The sequence below is a fragment of the Schistocerca americana genome, chromosome 11 (assembly GCF_021461395.2).
Source record: "Schistocerca americana isolate TAMUIC-IGC-003095 chromosome 11, iqSchAmer2.1, whole genome shotgun sequence".
Lineage (NCBI taxonomy): Eukaryota > Metazoa > Arthropoda > Insecta > Orthoptera > Acrididae > Schistocerca > Schistocerca americana.
Window position 1 is genome coordinate 106,237,288 of NC_060129.1, and position 15,442 is coordinate 106,252,729.

General features: G+C 43.1%; 1 protein-coding gene across 1 annotated transcript in view; it reads right to left on the reverse strand.

Annotated features, from left to right (window-relative positions):
- Positions 1-360: 360 nt before the first annotated feature.
- Positions 361-15,442, reverse strand: part of LOC124553324 (speckle-type POZ protein-like B) — a 36,139-nt gene continuing 21,057 nt past the window's right edge. Inside the window, exons 3-4 of the mRNA XM_047127202.1 lie at positions 419-745; positions 361-383 (exon numbers count right to left, since the gene is read on the reverse strand). Coding sequence (XP_046983158.1) covers positions 361-383; positions 419-745 — 350 coding nt within the window. The remainder of the gene's footprint in view (positions 384-418; positions 746-15,442) is intronic.

Here is a 15,442-nt window from a genome sequence, read left to right on the forward strand (position 1 = left end):
TGTCTGGATACATTTGATCACATACTGTATACAAGAAAATGGATATCAGTAGTAGTGTATTTTACTGCGCATGCACATCTAATTAAACTTTGTGGTGGACATTGTAGGCCTGGCAGTACACACACTTATCGTTGTGTATCGTAGAATTGTAACTTGTCTCACGCTTACCTGGTGTCTGTCGGTGTCTCTGCAATCAGGTGAGTCAACTCCACAACAGTTTGTGGGTCGTTAACTACAGCCTCAGCCCAGCCCTGCGTCGCCATCACATGGAGCAAGTGCGCCTTTATGAAGGCGACAGCGGCCTGCTTCAGCCTGTTGGCGGAATGCCTAATCGCGATAACACCTGCAGCTGCCGCAGTCTCAACAGACAGCTGGGTGACCACCTGTTGCTCACAGTGCGCTTTCAGTACCGACAGGCCGTATACGTCGGCGGCGACCAGCAACCTTGGGGCCATGCTGGGCAGCTGGGGCACCTGCAGGGTGTAGAGGTATGCCAGCACCTGGCGCAGCACAGGACCCTCTGTGTCCGAGAGTACGAGCTGGCTGCTGCTGCCCTCTACAGTGACGCGACGGAACATGTCCGCAAACACGGGACTCCTGGCGGCCAAGACAGCCCTGTGAGCCACAAGCCGTGTGTCCCCGGCCAGCAGAGACACCACAGCGCCGTCCCCGGCGTCCAGCAGGGCACCCAGATCCACGGCCGTGGCCTCCTCAGCCTCCTGAACTCGTCCCACTGTGAGGAATTCTGGAACACAGTTTCCCAAGGAACAGGTGGGAGTGGCTGCCAGTGCAGAGTTAATCATTTTATCAATTTAAAGGCATTTATAAAGCTGCCATCAGGATAAAATTCACACACAACATAGATTAAAGTGTGTAGATGAAGGAAATAATACTTTTGAAAATCTATTACATCACCTCTTAAAACTTCCCTATTTGCTTGTAAAAAATGCCACAGAAGGAATACAGGCCTCCTATCATTTGTCTCTTTGTACAATTACTTGCTCAAAGTATCAAAATGGAGATCTAGCACAAAACTAAGAGCATATTTTGTTCAACACACAGTCCTGATTTCTGCACTTATTTAAGAAAACAATGATATTTTATGTCTGAAATCTATACTCCTCTGCCCTTAACCGCTAGCCCAGCATGTTTCTCTCCAGGAACTGATACAGGGGATCAACTAACTGCTGTCACAGTCTGGAATGACTTTCTAGAAACATGATATAGAGGTGGCGGGCATAGCTTGATGGCAACTTCTCACATATTCCAACATGACAACACCCAATATTTTGTAGGGTAGTGGCATAACGGCCCCCTGCCCCCTCCCTCAGTGGATAAAATTAAATTTGATGTGGGGTACAAACAACTGTGTCCAACTGTGTTTCGCTCACAATACTAAATTATTTCTAAAAGATCATGTTTATCATTACTATTTCACAACAATGTAATAGTTATTACATAAGTTAACATTAATTAATTTTTATTTTCAAATAATAGAAGTAATGAACGACACAATGTGGTGCATGCTACAGCTTGTCAAACGAATGTATGAACTTCATCTTCCACACATTATCCTCCTGCTGCACACAATAGTTTTCACTTTGTACCATGATGGAGAAATCGAGACATATAGATCACATATGCTTCAATATCTCATAAAAATTTCTAGCAAATAACCAGAAATTTCGTCATCACTCAGTTCATAATAGTAAATGAAAAAATATTAAACTTCAGCTCAACACTTACTATGTAGTGGCTACTACTGTAGTGTAAGATGTGTACAGTACTTTATTTTTTTTATTATTTGTGGCACCTAGTCAGACACAAAGCGTTGGCAAGTTAAAATCTTTCGATTTCTGACACTGCATAAATAAGGAGTCCAGCAATCAAGTGATTCAGAAACAGTAAGTAGAGTGCACGAATTTTCACTTGATTGATTTTAAGTAAAGGTGCAGGCTGAGGGTGACACAAGTGTCAATAGAGAGAGAAGTGGTGTAGAGGAAACAAGTTTTGTAACAAGTGCATAAGTTCACTGCAGACAGTTAGTTCACTTCCATTTTTGAGTAGTCTTAGACGCAATGAGAAAGGCTACATCATTACAAATCAGAAGTACCAATTGTAGAATTGACACATTAGTCTGAGGTTTAATAAAACGTCTACAAGAGCTAAGTATCATTTATCTTTCATCACTTTCAAAATAAAAATTTTCGAAGGACATATTCTTCTTAGTGGAGTTTAGTTAATTGCTAAAGATGATGACTTAGTGTGTGTGTTTGGGTGGGTAGGGGGGTGGGGTGGGGGAGGTGGAGGTCTAGCTAGTGTCTGTTTGCACTCTGGGATAATGGTCTCAGAAAGGTTGGGAGCCATTACTGTAGGGGGATATGTGAGGGCCAGTCATAGAGAATATGCCATATTTTCAACACACATTTTTTCCATCATTTGATAATTGATGACACCATACCAAATTGTTGCAGATGGTACTGATAACTGACCATTGTTGGTGTAAGTTCTTCATTAAAAGCTGTAATTAGCGCTGAAAATAGTCACAGTTCCAGTTACTACATTAGACAATCAGGTTGATCCTTTAAATGACATTTTAAATTACTATTATTTATTGCACTTATTTTCTATCAGCTAGCTCTGAAAATCCGAGAAACAAGAAAGCCCTGGGAAAGACAACATTCTAGCTGAATATGTCGAACATGGAAGAATTGGAATTAGAAATCTGTTAAATACTCCTTAGCGTAACATATAGAAAAAGGGGAATTTGCCCACAGATTCTAGAAAAACATTATACGATATTCGTCCTTAAAGGAGGAATGTCTTAAAATACGAAAATTACCGAAGTCTTAGCTTTGTTGAGAATCCCTTATCAAATAAAAGCTTTCACTGTCTTCGAACAATTGACACAGGATTATCAGAAAGTCAGTTTAGATTCGGGAAAAAACGAAGAATCCAAGAAGGAGTAATATCATTAAACTTAATTTGAAAATGTAAATACATATCTTTGGTAGGTATACAGGAAACGTCTCATGATGTAAAATGGCCAAATAAAGTTTGAGGTACAGGAGAGAGTAGGAATATGCATAGAGAGTGATATGTTATGTGGAAGATCTATAATAAAAGAGAAGACTTCCATTGGAGTGCACTCTACACAGGTTCTACGCATGTTCACAAATGAGTCCGGCAGGGTGGTGTACTATAAACAATTATCTTTAATCTATTCAACGAACAGGTACTTAGGAGGGGGAGAAGTGTTACATGTAGTAATACAGGAGAATAGAGCAGGTATGCATGGCATAGCTGTTTTATCTGAAAGTGAATACAGTCTAGGCCCATGCTAGTGGCCTCTGTGTGCATCAGAACCAGAATGGTCCCAAAAGTGCACCTCCTACGTGAATTTGGATAATCCATGAGTGGACATTGCACACCACACAGTCTCCCATTGAGGGTGAAGTGACATCTCGATCGCCAAATACTGACTCTCAGCCCCCAACCGTGCCAATTTCACTTACTAACGAATCCATACAAATAAAAGTGGCCGAGAACAACATGGGGTGTTCGATGGGCATTCTAATTCCCATCGTGTCCTGCGGCTGGGGCATTGGACTGGATGAAGAAGACCCATTGAGTTCCCTCCACGGTCGCCAGATCTAACACCTACGGACTTTTACTTGTGGGGAACTGTGAAAGATAACGTCTATCGACGTAAGCCACGCACGCTGGAGGAACTTCGCCAGGAGATTACAGCGACATGTGCAGCGATCTCCACTGTAACACTGACTGACATAGTTGCGACGAGCCGGAAGCTGTGGCCGAGCGGTTCTGGGAGCTTGAGTCCGGTTCGAATCCTGCCTTCGGCTTGGATGTGTGGGATGTCCTTAGGTTAGTTAGGTTTAAGTAGTTCTAAGGGAGTAATGCCATCAGATGTTAAGTGCCATAGTGCTTAGAGACTTTTAACGACCGCTCGTCATTCTGCTATGTGTATAGCCGACGACTGCAAACATTTTAACACTTAAAGGAACCCTATGCTAAGCTGAAAGTTGTACAACATATGTGATGAATTATTAATTGTAAAATAAACACATAAGTTATAGTTTTCGTTCCTTATGGTGTGCATTCATTTTTCTGGCTGACTGTATATAAAGAAGAAAAAAAATGTTAATTAGTTACAAAGTTCGGCGTGTTACAATTTATTCAAAATCTAAACGTTACTACATATATTCGGATTAAGGATTTGACATCTTCGATGTGCCTGCCGTCATTGGCGATGAGGTGGCGCAGATGAATAGCGAAATTCTGCGTGACCCGCTGAAGTGTCGGAAAATCGATGCTGTCTGAAAACATACCCCAGGCTGTGCCTAAGCTATGTCACCGCAATATCCTTTCTTTTTTGGAGTGCTAGCCTTGCAAGATTCGCAGAAGAGCTTATGTGAAGTTTGGAAGGTAGGAGACGAGGTACTGGTAGAACTGAAGCCCATAGGAGGGGACGTGAGTCCTACTTGGGTAGCTCAGATGGTAGAGCACTTGCCCTGAAAAGGCAAAGGTCTTTAGTTCTTGTCTCGGTACGGCACACCCTTTTAATATGCCAGGAAGTTTCATATCAGTGCACACTCTGCTGTAGTGTGAAAATTTCAATCTCGAAGTGTCACCCTATATGAATAACTTTCCTTCCTGATTTCTATCGTAAACATGTTGTTGTTGTTGTTTTGGTCTTCAGTTCAGAGACTGGTTTGATGCTACTCTATCCTATGTAAGCTCCTTCATCTCAAAGTACCTACGGATATCTACTTAATGTATTCATATCTTGGTCTCCCTCCACACTGCTCTCCAAAACTGAACTGGTGATACCTTGATGCCTCAAGAAAAGGAAGACCAAGAGATCCCTTCTTCTAATCAATTTGTGCCACAAATTTCTCTTCTCCCCAATTCTATTCAGTACCTCCAGATTAGTTACGTGGTATACCCATTTAATCTTCAGCATCCTTCTGTGGCACCACATTTCGAAAGATTCTATTCTCTTCTTGTATAAACTATTTATCGTCAATGTTTCACATCCATACATAACTCCACTCCATAAAAATACTTTCAGAAACGACTTCCTGACATTAAAAACTATATTCGATGTTATCAAATTTCTCTTCTTTTGAAACGCTTTCCTTGTCATTGCCAGTGTACATTTTACATCCTTTCTACTTCCACCATCATCAGATAATTTGCTCCCCAAATAGCAAAAGTCATCTACTACTTTAAGTGCCTCGTTTGCTAATATAATCCCCTCAGCCTCACCTGATTTAATTCGACTACTTCCCATTATCATCGTTTCGCTTTTTTTTTTAAGTTCATCTTTTCTGCTCCTTTGAAGACACTGTCCGTTCCATTCGACTGCTCTTCCAGGTCCTTTGCTCTCTCTGAAAGAATTCCAATGTCATTGGCAAACCTCAAAGCTTTTATTTCTTCTTCGGATTTAAATTCCTACTCTGAACTTTTCTTTTGTTCTCTTTACTGCTTGCTCAGTACATAGACTGAATGACGTTGGGCATGGGCTACAACCATGTCTTACTCCATTCTCAACCACTGTTTTCCTTTCATGCCCCCGGCTGTTATAACTGCCATCTGGTTTCTGTACAAATTGTAAATAGCCATTCACTCGCTGTATTTGACCCCTGTCGCCTTCAGAATTTGAAAGAGAGTATTCTAGTCAACATTGTCAGAAGCTTTCTCTAAGTCTACAAATGCTAGAAACGTAGGCTTGCCTTTCCTTAATAAAGCAAATAATCGTAAACATACGCCAGTGTATTGCTCTTACGTCTTTCACCTTAGGCAAATACATTTTTTTCAGCTTTGGAAGACAAGAGTCAATTATGAATGAAAAACGAGCGCAGTACTGTTATGTCGTCCATCAGTCCCTCCCGATGGGGATCCCACACCGCACAGCAATACTCCAGAATAGGACGGACAAGCCTGGTGTAAGCAGTCTCTTTAGTAAAGCTGTTGCAGCTTTTAAGCGTTCTGCCAATGAACTGCAGTCTTTGGTTTGCTCTAAGCAAAAAATTATCAATGTGATCGTTCCAATTTAGGTTATTTGTAAATGTAATCCCCAAGTATTTAGTTGGATTTACAGCCTTAATATTAAGTGTGACTTATCGCGTAATCAAAATTTCTTTGGATTTCTTTTAGCACTTATGTGAATAACTTCACTCTTATCTTTATTCAGCTTCAATTGCCACTTTTCGCACCATACAGATATCTTATCTAAATCATTTTGCTGTTCGTTTTGGTCATCTGATGACTTAACAAGACGGTAAATAACAGCATCATTTGCAAACAATCTGAGAGGGCTACCCAGATTGTCTCCTATGTAGTTAATATTGTTCAGGAACAACAGAGGGAAAAATTTGGAAATTTGTGGTAAGGTCTTATGGGACCAAACTGCTAAGGTCATCCGTCCCTCAGCTTACACGCTATTTAATCTAACATAAACTAACTTACGCTAAGGACGACACACAGACCCATGCCCAATGGAGGACTCGAACCTCCGACGGGGTGAGTCACACGGAGCGTGACAAGACGCCCAAGATCGCGCGGCTACCCCGCTCGGACACAACAGGTGGCCCATAACACTTCCTTGGGGAACGCAGGATATTGCTTCTGTTTTACTCGATGACCTTCCGTCTATTACTACGGACTGTGATCTTACTGAGAGGAAATCACGAAGCCAGTCGCACAACTGAGGCGATTTTCCATATTCATGCACTTTGGTTAGAAGACGCATGTGAGGAACGGTGTCGAAAGTCTTCTGGAAATCTAAAAATTTGGAATAAGTTTGACATCCCCTGTCGATAGCACTCATCACTTGATGAGTATAAAGAGGTAGTTGTGTTTTACAACAACGATGTGTTTTGCATCCGTGATGTCTATGTGTCAATAAATCGTTTTCTTCGAGACAATTCATAACGTTCGAACACAGTATATGTTCCAAAACCCTACTGCAAATCGACGTTAGTGCCGTGGGTCTGTAATTCAGTGGATTACTCCTACTTTCCTTCTTGGGTATTGGTGAGACTTGAGCAACTTTCCAGTATTTAGGTACGGAACTTTCTGTGAGCTGGCGGTTGTATATAATTCCCATATGTAGAGCTGTAGCATCAGCATAATCGGAAGTTAACTTGAGTGGGCTAGAATCTGGACCGGAAGCCTGGCCTTTATTAAGTGATTTAACCTGCTTTGCTACACCGTGGATGTCTCTACTTCTATGTTTCTCGTCTAGGCAGTTGTTCTTTATCGGAATTCAGAAATACTTACTTGGTCTTCTTTGGTGAATTAGTTTCGGATAACCTGTTTCATAACTCTGCTTTAGTGGCACTGTCATCAGTGACTTCGCCGTTGTTATCGCGCGGTGAAGGTATTGATTGCGTCTCGCCACTGGCGTGTTTTATGTATGACCTGTCGCTGTCCGTGATCACTGTCAACTGTCCTCAGTGCCAGTGATTGGCCGCAGACACGCACTGCCGCAGGAGGAACACCTGTTTCTGGAGCTGAGCTGTGCGCCAAGTCTAAGACCATGGAAAGGGGTTGCTTGGACAAAAAAGTCTCCCTCGTCTGCCTCTCGCTAAAGGGTTAATAAAGGTGGCGTTTGGACATTTAAGCTGCTGATTCACAGCAGCTTACACCTCGGCACTTCCGAGGTGAACACGTATACAGAATCCCTGCATACTTACACATATGGAACTTTTGTGCATTGTGGTTGGCTTTTTCTTTCACACATTTTCAACCACACGGACAATTTTATATATTGGCTTTGGCAAGTATTTCGGTGGTTATGTCACTTTGTACGTATATCCACACACAACTTACAGTGCTTACTCATTAAATGCTGTCGTCTCCCTGTGGCCGCCACGCCTCCAGGAGAGATGACTGGCTGCTCCCTGCCGAGGACAGAGAGCTGTACATCACCATGGTCGTCGTATTCCACGCCAAGACAACTTGGTGGTCAAGGAATCAGGGTTGAAAAGATGTTTTGTTCTAAATGCAAGTCCGTCTGGAGACTACACACCATGTTTCTCGATGCTCAAAAACTCGGTGATGTTTTCACAATTCTTCTCTTACTTTCGTTTCGGCCCCTGTGTGGTCAACAGAGAACAGGCCATTGCTTCAGTATCTTTCTTTCGTCAGTGAACATTATACTGTTGTGTGTATTTTGTTAATTCACTAGGACTTATCTATAATGTCAGGTCTTACTTCAGACGTCTCTCCTGTATGCATTTTACATCTGTTTGTTACCAGATTTTTCTGACACAAAAATTAAAGATTTCTGAGACACAAATTAAACATTAATATGATTAACTTAAATTGTATAGGCACTTAAGTATTCTGCAACCATACATAATTTTTCTGTTTTTTTATATATATATCTTGTGTACTTCACCGTCGTAATTGTAAGTAAAAATGGACTACGCCTGTCACTATAGACTTTCATTTTGCCTCTACGCATTCACCCTTCAATACCTGATCTGCTGCCCATAGAAAAGTACACTTTCAATGGCTTGCTCGTGCCATGTGTACTTGCAAATAATAATACATCTAAAACGTACGACCACTAACAGCCATAATTATTAGTCTGCAAATGGCGCAAGTACTGATATAATATTGTTTAGTACATTGTTCTCAGTCACCAGTAGAAATATCTGCAGTTATACCCATTACACAATGTATGTCTACATGTAGGAAGGTGAACGATCTGTACGTATAACTAACTACACACACTAAGCATTTGATTGTTATATACACTGAAGAACCAAAGAAATTTCGTGTAGGGCCCCGCGAGCCTGCAGAAGTGCCGCAACACGACGTGGCGTGGACTCGACTAATGTCTGAAGTAGTGCTGGAGGGAACTGACACCATGAGTCCTGCAGGGCTGTCCGGCTGTCCCTAAATCCGTAGGAGTACGAAGGGGTGGAGATTTCTTCTGAGCAGCACGTTGCAAGGAATCTCACTTATGATCAACAATGTTCATTCCTGGGGAGTATGGTGACCAGTGGAAGTGTCTAAACTCAGAAGAGTGTTCCTGGAGCCACTCTGTAGCAATTCTGGACGTGTGGGGTGTCGTATTGCCCTTCTGGAATTGCCCAAGTCTGTCGGAATGTAGAATGGACACGAAAGGACGCAGCTGATCAGACAGGAAGCTTATGTACGTGTCACCTGTCAGAGTCGTGTCGAGTCGTGTCCAACAGCAAGTGGCCCACACCGTTACAGAGCATCGATCAAGTTGAACAATCTCCTGCTGACATACAGGGTTCATGGATTCCTGAGGTTGTCTCCATACTTCCATCCACTCGATACAGTTTGAAACTATACTCGCCCAACCAGGAAAGACGTTTAGAGTCATCTACAGTCCAATGTCGTTGTTGACTGGTCCAGGCGAGGCGTGAAGACTTGGCCTTCAGCTCCGAAGTCCGTTATCGATGATTTTTCCTTGTCTCGTTTTGCAGCCTGATTCTTGTTGACGGCCCAGAATTAAAATCTATAGCAATTTGCAGAAGGGTTGAACTTCTGTTAAGTTGAACAAAATGGTGGTGCGGGAAATTGTCCACTTCATCAGGACATCGGAGATGCTGTGTCCCATTGCAACTGTGCCGACTATAACTCCACGTTGAAACCCACTTACGTCTTGATAACGTGCCATTGTAGCAGCATAACCGATCTAACAACTACCCCAGACGCCCTCATCTCGTGGTCGTGCGGTAGCGTTCTCGCTTCCCACGCCCGGGTTCCCGGGTTCGATTCCCGGCGGGGTCAGGGATTTTCTCTGCCTCGTGATGGCTTGGTGTTGTGTGCTGTCCTTATGTTAGTTAGGTTTAAGTAGTTCTAAGTTCTAGGGGACTGATGAGCATAGATGTTAAGTCTCATAGTGCTCAGAGCCATTTGAATTTGAACTGCCCCAGACACATGTTGTCGTATACAAGCCTTGCCGACCGCAGCGCCGTGTTCTGCCTGTTTACATACCTCCGTATTTGAATACTCACGCCTATACCAGTTTCTTTGGCACTCCAGTGTAGATGACTCATCATAAATCTCACTGTATACACAGACATACACGTAATGCCTGTTGACTTTTCCTTTCATACATTTGTAACAACACGGAAAACATGTCTGTGCTTATTTATGTTTGTAACTACCCAGTCTTACCAGTCTTAATCATTAAATGTTCTTGTCGTATGTCTTCCGTGAACGCACTCGTATTTCTTTAAAAGCACTGTTCACAGTCAATTGTCTTCCTTTCATAATTATTGTTGGATATACGCACACGAATGCACTACTTTTATTTCAGCCACGTTAAGTACTTAAGGTTCGATTTTCGAGTCGTGTCGAGTACTGTGCATGCGTTCCATTGCCATTCAAACAAACGAAGAGTCTGTATGTAAGTTCTGTGTAGTGAAATATTTTTGAATACACAGTATTTTTTATTTCTCCATCTGGCGCGGGCAGAAGGTTTTTCAACGTGTCATCACGCCACATGCAGCATGTGAGAAGCATGTGTTTGCCTAATTTAGTAATCACATTTGCAGCGAAAGTTCCTGTGCTTTGCTGCTGGTTTCTGAAAATGTGAGTCGCAACCGGAAACAGCAAACGTTTCAACTCGAGTGGCATGTCTGCTGGAATCGTTGGGTTGTGAGGCAACAGTAAATCTTCTCCTGCAATGTTCCCATTTAAACGCCTGGTATTAACGATATTGTCAAATTTTTTTGCCAAAAAAGTGGTACCATTGGAAAATCGTGGTGGCTTTATGATTCGAAGAAGAATGACATCCAAGCAAATTTCCATCGTTAAACCGTGCAGCGGAAGGCCTGAAGTGAATTTAGGAATATGGTTGAATTTTTAATAACCTCATTCTGATTCATTGAAGTATCAGTGCATAGATATACAGTCGCTTCGCCCGATACTTTGTTTTACATGCAGATGAATAAGTATGTTTAAGGATGTGTAGTTCATGAACGAATTAGTTGAAATGAACTATTCTGAGAAAGGAACTGTTTGAAGTGGCCTTTCTCTTAGTAAAATGTAGTTAGTTTACTTCTGGTTTCCCCTACATATTGGTAGTTAGAATCCGTGTGAACAAATTTCTCCTCCCTTGATACTGAGTACAGCCGATTCCCAGGAAGTAAATGTCCTTCGTTCTGACCTCCTAATGGTGGACTGTACGGACTGCATCTGATTAGAAGACTGAAACCGTTCTGTCAGTTTGTAGTCTCACCCCTCCTGCCTACTTCCATCTGTTGTCCACATAAGGCAAAAGATTTTATGATGATTTGAGAGGAGCGAAGATTACAGATAACTTTGTAGATAACTTAGCTTGTCCTTTTTAGTTGTCTGCAGTTCTTCTTTTCTAGAGGTCTGATTCTTTGAAGATATAAATGTCACATCAGCCCCTCGCCCTTGGTTTAAACCAAGTACATTGGAAGATTGTGGTTGCAGAAAGTTTTTCACATAAATATATTTTCTCATTTTGTACTATACCAACAGCATTTTCATTTTTCGCATTAACAAAGTCGAAATTAAACTGTTCGCACAAGAATACGTCCGATCACAGACATGCTAACGACTCTCTCACTCTGCAGAAGTAGCAATATTCGAAAGGGTTTACAATTTTAGTTAACAAATTAATTTTTACTAGGTTTATTTACGTAATTAATTTCGATTATTGTCTCACAAATGAATCCAGAAATCAACATAGTAAACAGTATAAGATTGTGTAATTAACCACAGAAATTTTAAGTGTGACATAACTCGTAATTTCAAATGTTTCTAAAAAAAATTGTTTTAACTATACATTCAGAACTAGTACTTATCGATTATAACATATGAACTAAAATATGTCATAAAGTAATTGCATTTCATAAATTTTAGCTCGTAATATTACATACCACATATGAAATTATATGAAAGTTTTCAGAAAGGCAGCGGAGATAATATTGACCTGTCCAAGATTCGGAAAATAATACTGGTATCGACAAGTACTGTTATGGAAAAGTGGTGCTAGAGGAGGATGTCCCATTACATGTCCTCTTACTTAAGTTCAGCCTCCAGTTCCGAATTGTGCGAACTGCGTGGGATAGAGGAGGGAAGCCATTCCGTTAGTTGGCTTAGTACACCTCAGTCTACAGTACCTGTCTCTAAATATTTCCTTCCCATGTTAAGACTTAATTTTTGCGAAGAGCGAGTTTTTCCTATTTATAGATCTTGTCAGATGGAAAATTAGATAGCAGATAATCGCTTTGGTGACAAGGAGAATAATATCATCCTTAGTGCTTCCCACTTCCTGGGTTCCCACCTAAATACTTTGGATAAAACTGAAAACGCTCAGCCCATTGTGTCAGAATAGTTCGTCTCGCATAGTATGACGCACCGATGTCTGCTCGCGTCCCGCCCGTCGTGGAGTGCACGAGCTCGATTTCTTTGTTTACTCCCCACCGCGGCTCCGTGCACTGCTCCCTGTTACGTGCGAGCCGTGGCGCACACTGAACGCCGGGTAGCAATCAGGATCACTTTTCAAGTTGAATGTGTACGGCTACGACCTTTTGAAATTGAGTTGTACGGGATGATCTTCGCCTGGACCCACAGGATGTAACTGGCATTCACATTTCCATTACTGGTAACGTTGATGGTGTCAATATGCGCACCGAAGAATTGTGTTCCGACATTGAGATCCACCACGTGCCAAACCTCAAGTTTAAGGACCCTGACGGACATGGAGGGGCTTTCAGCTCCCGATTGACGTCCCAGCAGACATCATCATGTCGTCTTCCAAGCCATATGGCAATGTACGCAGGCCGACAGATGGAAAACCTTGATACCTATCCTGTTCTCAACAGTGTCCGTCAACTGAAATATGAATTAGGGAAGCATGTGCCATCATCACATATGACATGCAGCCCCGTACCTGTAGTTGCTGCAACTAGGAAGGACATTCCGCCAAAACTGCCCCTGGCCCTGGCTTGGAGAGACACCGCTCAACGACGCTGCCCCATTGCGACGTCCATTGTCCATCCTGTCACCTATGCTGTGGGCACTTCACAAACTGCTGATCTTCAGTGAGTACACGTGATCCATTGCAAACGATGACTGCCATCGCAGAGACTGATCTGGCACTTATCACATCACTGGAACCAGAGCTGTTAACTGGAGGAGACATTCTCCTGCCTAGCACCGATGACAACAACACAGAAATGGCTCCTAATGTTGTACCGACTTCTGCCTTCCTTCTGTCAGCCATTGAACCAATGGGCAATTGTTACCACAACTCTGGATAGCATGTTTGCAAACAGAAGCCTCAATGGAAGCGCCAGAAATGGCACTGTGACCATTGGATGACTACCTTTAACAAATGGTGCCTGATGATGACCAAATGTCTGATGACGCCAAGTCCTCTGACACTTTGTCTCATGATTGCTTAATGTCATAGTGATACAGCCATGCCAACCCTTTTTTACGTGCATCCCAGGTGGCATAACTCTTTTGGTACCGACTCCACTTGTGCGCACAGCAGACGACACAATATCTATAGTAATAAGCTTCTGGGAATATGAGGTAGACGATGACACCGCACTACTGCCTTGTGCTACCGAAGGGAGTATCCAGATGGTGGTATGGCGCAGAGCAACAACACAGTGACTGACAAGGCTACAGATGCCACAGCTGGTATACCATGGAGAGCCACTGACAGAGGGCATGTAACTTTCCAGGTGGGCATGGGGACTAAATAATACTGACAGGCCATGCTCAATGTCAGTAACATCAATGCGCGCCATAAACTGACGATGTTACAAGGTTCACAGAATACAGCAGGTGCAGGCATAGCCCTCCTCCAGGAGATGTGATGTATTTCGTCGGCTCTTTCAGATACACCACTCGTTTTCCGCGCATCTGCCATTGGCAGTATCATGACGTCCTTCTCTGTGAAGGCTTGATTGCCTCACAGAAGCGGCACGGCGCTCACTCTCCATGGCATCAGAACTGTAAACATCTACACCATCTGCCAACTACACACCATATGAAGCCCTCTCCACGATTCATTCAAATGTAAATGTCGTGTGACTAGCGCCTCCCATCAGGTAGATCATTCACTGGGTGCAAGTCTTTCGATTTGACGCCACTTCGCGACTTGCGGGTCGATGGGGATGAAATGATGATCATGAGGACAACAGTCCCTGAGAGGAGAAAATCTCTGACCCAGCCGGCAATCGAATCCAGGCATTTAGGATTGGCATTCTGTCGCACTGACCACTTAGCTACCGGGGGCGGACTTTCGACTTGTTGACACGTGGTAATAAGTACATGGCGATAGGGAGGGTTTCACACACCATACCAGTAATTCCCATCCACATACACGGCATCTCTCAAGCCTGAATGCCAACAGCTCATGGAAGCAATATGGAAATCCGGCACCGTAATGGCTTCCTTAAAGAGTGGAAACATCAGTGTCTGTTGATCCCTTTTGCTCCAGAACTCTGACATGAAGATCTTCACTTGACTTTCTACACCACAGCTGAGAAGAGTTCCTTGCTTTATGGTCTCCCACAATCAGGCGTCTTTAGGAGGCAGTCACACCATCTGCACTGCCTTATGTCGGTACTGTAACATTACTGTGCTTATGCAGACACTGTGTCTGATGGGAGTCTTGGCCTCCCTTGATTTCAATTAGGCATTCGAAATGGTTCATCACTCTTATCTGGCAGTAGTGATGCTGAATATGGGATTCCCAGACAGCTCTGCTGCGCAGCATCTTGGATCCTATACGATCGTCGACTTATGCCATCCATGCTGGTAGAAGGATTGGTGTGGCAGATGCTCTTCCAAGGTACTGTACTTTCTCGCCATGGAACCGTTACTTTGCGGCCTCCGCCAACTCCTCAGTGAGTCTGTGGGCCACCTGGTCCTTGTCCTGCGCAACAGAAACGATGTTCAAGCAACACTGAAGTGGGTGGGGTACTAGGGAATTGCTTCAGACAGTGTCATTAACATTTGCAAATCTCACTCATTGCCTATAAGACGTGGACTGCCTGCTGAATGCGTTACTCTGCTGCATGTCCGTGACGTGATAACATGTCTACGCATTAATTTTTACAGTCAACTTGGCGTGTTTTGTCGCCCTTAACAATAGGCGCTTATTATGCTGGATCCGGGCAGAGCTCCTTTACCACTGAATCTGAACCCTGCACATCTACAATGGACACAGTATGCAAACATTTATGTTGCATCGCAAATCCTGCACATGGCCCAGACTTTTCCCATCCTGCCGTCAATGGATAGACACAAGTTATCCACACTGGCATGTGGTTTAAGGTGAGCTATGAGTCCCCCACCCTTGTGAAGGGCAAAGGAGGCCTCACTTTTTGTCATCTCCAACATCAAGCAATTGTCTTCTTTAAATTCTTGGATGTCA